The sequence below is a fragment of the Limulus polyphemus genome, unplaced genomic scaffold, assembly GCF_000517525.1.
Source record: "Limulus polyphemus unplaced genomic scaffold, Limulus_polyphemus-2.1.2 Scaffold72, whole genome shotgun sequence".
NCBI classification, from domain to species: Eukaryota; Metazoa; Arthropoda; class Merostomata; order Xiphosura; family Limulidae; genus Limulus; species Limulus polyphemus.
The window spans coordinates 873,903-879,305 of NW_013665682.1; the positions used below are offsets into that span (position 1 = coordinate 873,903).

The following is a 5,403-nucleotide window of genomic DNA, read 5'->3' on the forward strand; positions in this document are numbered from 1 at the left end:
TTGTATAATCCCAGGAAGACCAAAGGGAAATCTCCTAAGCTGTCTTCTCCATGGGAAGGCCCATATGACATAGTGGATCGTATCTCAGACGTGACTTTCCGAATAAAATGTGGTTGTTGAGGTAAGGCAAAGGTGGTGCATGCCAACAGGCTTTGGCGTTATCACGGTCCAGGACATTTCAGTTGGAACAAAGTGAACAATGGAACAAATGGTGCTGATGAAGATGTGTCACCTGAAAAAGCCACTGTCGAAGAAGAAACACTACCCGGTTTTGAGAAGGAAAACAGTGAGGCCATTAATGAAGTTACTACTACTGATGTGACTGTTACCAATAATGGAACATTTCCTGTTGGAGCAGATGAACCCCATGTGAAGCAGAAGGAATGAGACGGAGACCAGTACGGAATAAGATACTTCCTGTAAAATTAAGAGACTTTGTTGTATCTTAATTTTGTGTTTGTAAATTCTGTACATTTAATTAAGTTATTGTTAATTATCTATTGGTTAAATGTAAGTGGCTATTTTTCAGGATGAAGTTGTTATGCTTGAGGATCAATATACAATTTTCCAACCATCATCTTATATACACTATGAAACATGGTGCCTGTCCAAGCATTTGTCTGTCTTCCATTTATGGAAGCCACTTCCCACGATGCATTTGAAAAGCTGTGCACACAGGCAAAGCTCAACATTCACTTTCAAAATGATGGGAGAACAGACATGAATATTGTTGATGCCAAATCTTGTTTTGCAAACAGGATATTCTACACTATATTCACTATCATTCACATTTCAAAATATGGCATAACTTAAAGAATAAAAATGTAGATTTAATGTATGTTATTGTTGAGCAGCTCTTGGCAGGACTGAAATGATCAACAATTACTTTTGAAGTAGCTCAGAGATTTGGCTCCGAGTGAAACCAAGGGTGCAACATAATTAACCTTTGTGTAGTCCATGAAATAATTTAAATTGATAGATTAACTTAAACTTTTCCCATCACTGGGGATGGGTACTTTTGCTTGTTTTTCATAAATACAACTACATTTTTCACTGTACACAGATGAATTGTAACACAAGACATTTTTTGTTTCTTGCATTATATTTCATTGGTTAATTATATAACATTTACTCTTTAATTGCCAAATTTCTAAAATGGTTTTCTTGTTTAAATTAATGTTGATAGGGATGTAAGTATTAAATTTTGCTGATGACAACTTTTGGGTATTTCTTAATTATATTAAGGATGTTGACACAAGTTTGACTTGGGTCACTTGGTAAGTTGGTAGAATGGTTCCAGGGATGGTTTACCTTATGAGGATCTTTTGAGGTAACTTATTTTCTGTTAAGAAAAAAAGGTAACAGGTGGTCTTACTGAAGTTTTCAAGATTATCCAGGAGATGAAGATGATAAAGGTCAATGATTTCTTTTTGCTGTTTTCTGAAAGCAACTGAAGAAAAGAACACAAGTTTAAAACAGGCTAGACTGTTAAGACAGTTGAATTTTTCTAAAAGAGGTTATTAGCTTATGGAAAGAGTTGCCATTAGCAGTAGTTAGTATAAACTGGTATCTTTTCAGAATTCAAAAGGGGAATAGATGGTTTAAATTTTTACTTTTATCAAGAGTGAGTGTGAAGGGACAGTCTCGAAGGACAACATGGACTTAAATGTTATGTTCATTGCTGTACCAGTACACTGTAGACCACAAAAGCTAACCATGTCTGTCTTTGGAAGACCAAACTGTTCCAGTCAACATTGTTATTGGTTATTGCATATCTCATCTAACTAAAATGTTTAAGCATCACTTACTGTTACTTACATTTTTTTTTGAAATTATCTTTTTCCTACTAATGTGGTAACCATAGTGGTAAATAAAATGCTTTAATACTAACATTTTATTTTATTCATTTGATGTTAAATGTTAAGGTTTGATTTCTTATTATCTTGAATTTCATAATGGAAGAAAATGCTCCCAACAACTCGGTGGTGAGTCTGAAGGCTTATAACTTTTAAAAACTAGGTTTCAATACCCATGGTGAGCACAGCATATATTGTGCAATATATATATTGTGTAACTTTGTGCTTACCAACAGAACAAATAAACAAACAAAGCCATTTTGAAATTTTAAGAAAAATTCTGAATTCAAACCTGAAGAATTATTTAGAATTATATATGTTATAGTGTTGAACCAATATTTTTTTTTTATTTGTTTTACACTAATAATCTAGCATTACTTTCCAAGTAGTCACTCATGCAATAGTCACACTGGCTATTGAAACTGTACATGGTAAATGAGTAAGAAAAATATTCACTTCACTTGCAGTAATATCTTGTTGACTAGTAAGTGCTTAAATTTAGACTCTTGTCCATTAATTTAAAAATGGGAACCGCAGTAGTATCGTCATCTAGAATTTTCTCGTACTCGTTTTCTGAAAAACTAACGGTCAAAATCTTCAATTCCATCTACAGATTTCTTGAAAGAATTTGTTAATCATTTATTAACTTTTATTCTTAATCTTTTGCTCGGATTGAACTTTCAAAATGAATATCCTATTTTTGTCTGTTTGGCTAACTAGTAAGAACTTAGCAAACCTAATTTTTGGTTCCTTATTATTTTTTATGTCGTGCTACAAACCTATTGAAGTGATGAAATAATTAATAATTTTTAATAAATCCCATACTACGACACATGCTTCATGTATGTAATGGTCATTGACCTCAAAAAGACACTTGAAACTCAAAAAGATTATTTAAACCTTTTCTAATAATGTTTAAAATGAATGTTATTTGCCTCAGTCTTTTGTCTTATCTCTAAAATTGGCTTTCAGCATAATTAGTGATACAGTTCTTATCCTATGTTTGATATCCATACTACTATTTCAAAAATAGGATTTTTTTTCTTGTAGTCTTTATGATAAGTCTGAAAATGCTTGTATTTCTGTTTTCAGAACAAGAAAAAGTGCCTCCTCGTCCCTCAGAATAACCGATCAAAATCATTTTAAATACTTTTCACTTCTGTATATTTGTGTGTGTGTATGTTAAATAGTTTCAAAAATTCAAACCAACAGCACCCACAGAAAGATAGTCTAACTACCCTAAACAACTGTACATTTCACTTTGAGTAAGATGTTTAATGAAGTAACTCATTTATGCGACTCCTTCTTGCAGTAAGGGAATCACAGTTGCACACAGTAATCCAGATGTCTATGTACAGTTACATAAAAAGTAACCTAACCTAACTCTGTCTCATAACTTTACCCTTATCAACATTAAAATTGATTTTCCATGTTCTGGTCTGATCACAAGTGTTGTCAAAGGTCATATATATATGTTAGTAGTACTTTCCCAACATGGCCCATTCATAGTCACTCCTTTGGTCTTCTACAACTCAATTTTTTATCTATTAGCTTTAACAATTTTTTGTAAATTCCATAAGTATCCAATTTAATCTCAGCATCACATAACACTATGAAAAAAGAATAAATGATTAGGGTACATTTCTTTTATTATATTAGTTTGCTTAAAAAACTGTAGGATTTGTGTATTTAGGCTTAATGTGCATTTATTTGAATTAATCTAGCATGTTAAAATTGCTCTTTTTCTTTCCAGAACAAAAATGTTTTTGCTTGATTGGATGACAAACATTCTTAGTTTCCTAGGTAAGTTACCAAAATGTTTTAATTGATTTAAGTCTTTTTAAAAAACACTTCACTACATAGAAATATAATAAGAATTGGTTCACCTACTGATTTAATAATTTATAAATTCAATTATTTTTTTTAATGTTTGGCAAATTATTTAATGTGTGTAGTTGCTATAAATTAAATTTATTTGTAAATTAACCTGAATAAATTACATTCAGTGTGGTGGGGCTGTTTTATATGGTTATTTTGATGTGTATGGCTAATCGCATGTTTTTTAAGGAAACTTGCAAATGATATACTTGTATATTTCCAAGTACTTTGAAAATTAAATTTGCATGTCTAGTAAGATTTTCAGACCATATGGGTATGAATATAACAGTTGCCAAATATTTTTTCATCGTATGTGAACTTGATATGTAACAAATGTTTACCAGTTTCTTTAAAATATCAATTTGAAAAACAGGTCTATGGAAAAAAAGTGGAAAGCTCCTATTTCTTGGTTTAGACAATGCTGGTAAAACGACACTACTGCACATGCTCAAGGATGACAGAATGGCTCAGCACGTGCCCACTCTTCATCCAAGTACAGTATATTCAATTATCTATCTTTAAAAACATTTGACTTTTAACTTGGGTATAACTAGGAAGAGTTAAGTGCTATCTTGTATTCATGACATTATTAAATATTTTTCTTCTTTTTTATAAATACATCCTTGAAATTTGTCTTCATTTATATGAAATTATAGTGTCAAAGAAACTGAAAAGTTATTTTCTACAAAATTATAAGTATTAATGTATTATTGGCCATTGTCTTTTTCAGCTTCTGAAGAATTATGTATAGGAAATATGAAATTTACAACGTTTGACTTGGGAGGTCATCATCAAGGTAGCTTTCAGTGCTTACAAATGATTTTCTAAGGGTGTGTGTACATGTTCATGCATGTACACACAAAATCACTCACTCACTCATTTACTTAATAACTAGTATCTAATTCAGTGGTTCCCAACCTTTTCACCACCAAGGACCCCTTTTATTTTTTTTCCTCACAGATACCATTCTGTGTCCTTCCGTGCATTATTTAATTAAAGAAAATAGCTCCTGAACCCCCAGTATTACCTTTGCAGACCCCAAGTTAGGAACCACTGATCTAATTATTTAGTTATTCCCACCACATTATAATTTCGCCTTAGTGCTAGTATTTCAAATAGTTTTTATTAAAGAAAAATTGGCCTGATAGATATTCATTTTCTATGTAGCATCCATATATGGTTTGTCCACTATATATGGATGTTCCTAAGATAATAGTTTGCTTGTCCGTTTAAGGTTCAGCCATCTCTCATAATATGCATGGTTATACACCTTAATTACTTGATTTTTAACCTTAATTGTTTTCTTAAAAGACTGTAGATGATTTTATATATATATATATAAATTTAAGTTTTTACTACAACAATTAAATTATATGGAGCCATGTTAAAAATGAATCTTGCATAGCCATTTTATTCACCTTTAATAGATACATGTGCAGTGTTATACATAGACAACAGTTATGTACAAAAAATCTTTAAAAGCATATTCTCTAAACAATTAATTAATTTCAATTAGCTTTTAATCAATACATTACATAAAATAATTTTTGTTAAATTTTGTATTTTTATTAACATTTACATGTAAAAATTCTGAACTCACCATGATAAAAATATTTTAAATGGCTTAGTATATTTATGGTTTGAAACCGTTAAAAAAAAATCACATTTG

At 30.9% G+C, this 5,403-nt stretch overlaps 2 protein-coding genes across 2 annotated transcripts in view; both read left to right on the forward strand.

The window, feature by feature from the left end:
- Window positions 1–2,983, forward strand: part of LOC106466118 — a 45,288-nt gene extending 42,305 nt beyond the window's left edge. Inside the window, exon 14 of the mRNA XM_022394653.1 lies at window positions 2,949–2,983. Coding sequence (XP_022250361.1) covers window positions 2,949–2,983 — 35 coding nt within the window. The remainder of the gene's footprint in view (window positions 1–2,948) is intronic.
- LOC106466186 (GTP-binding protein SAR1b-like) overlaps window positions 1–5,403 on the forward strand; it is an 18,109-nt gene that overhangs the window by 7,598 nt on the left and 5,108 nt on the right. Inside the window, exons 2-4 of the mRNA XM_013926431.2 lie at window positions 3,610–3,659; window positions 4,108–4,227; window positions 4,465–4,530. Coding sequence (XP_013781885.1) covers window positions 3,617–3,659; window positions 4,108–4,227; window positions 4,465–4,530 — 229 coding nt within the window. The 5' untranslated portion in view covers window positions 3,610–3,616. The remainder of the gene's footprint in view (window positions 1–3,609; window positions 3,660–4,107; window positions 4,228–4,464; window positions 4,531–5,403) is intronic.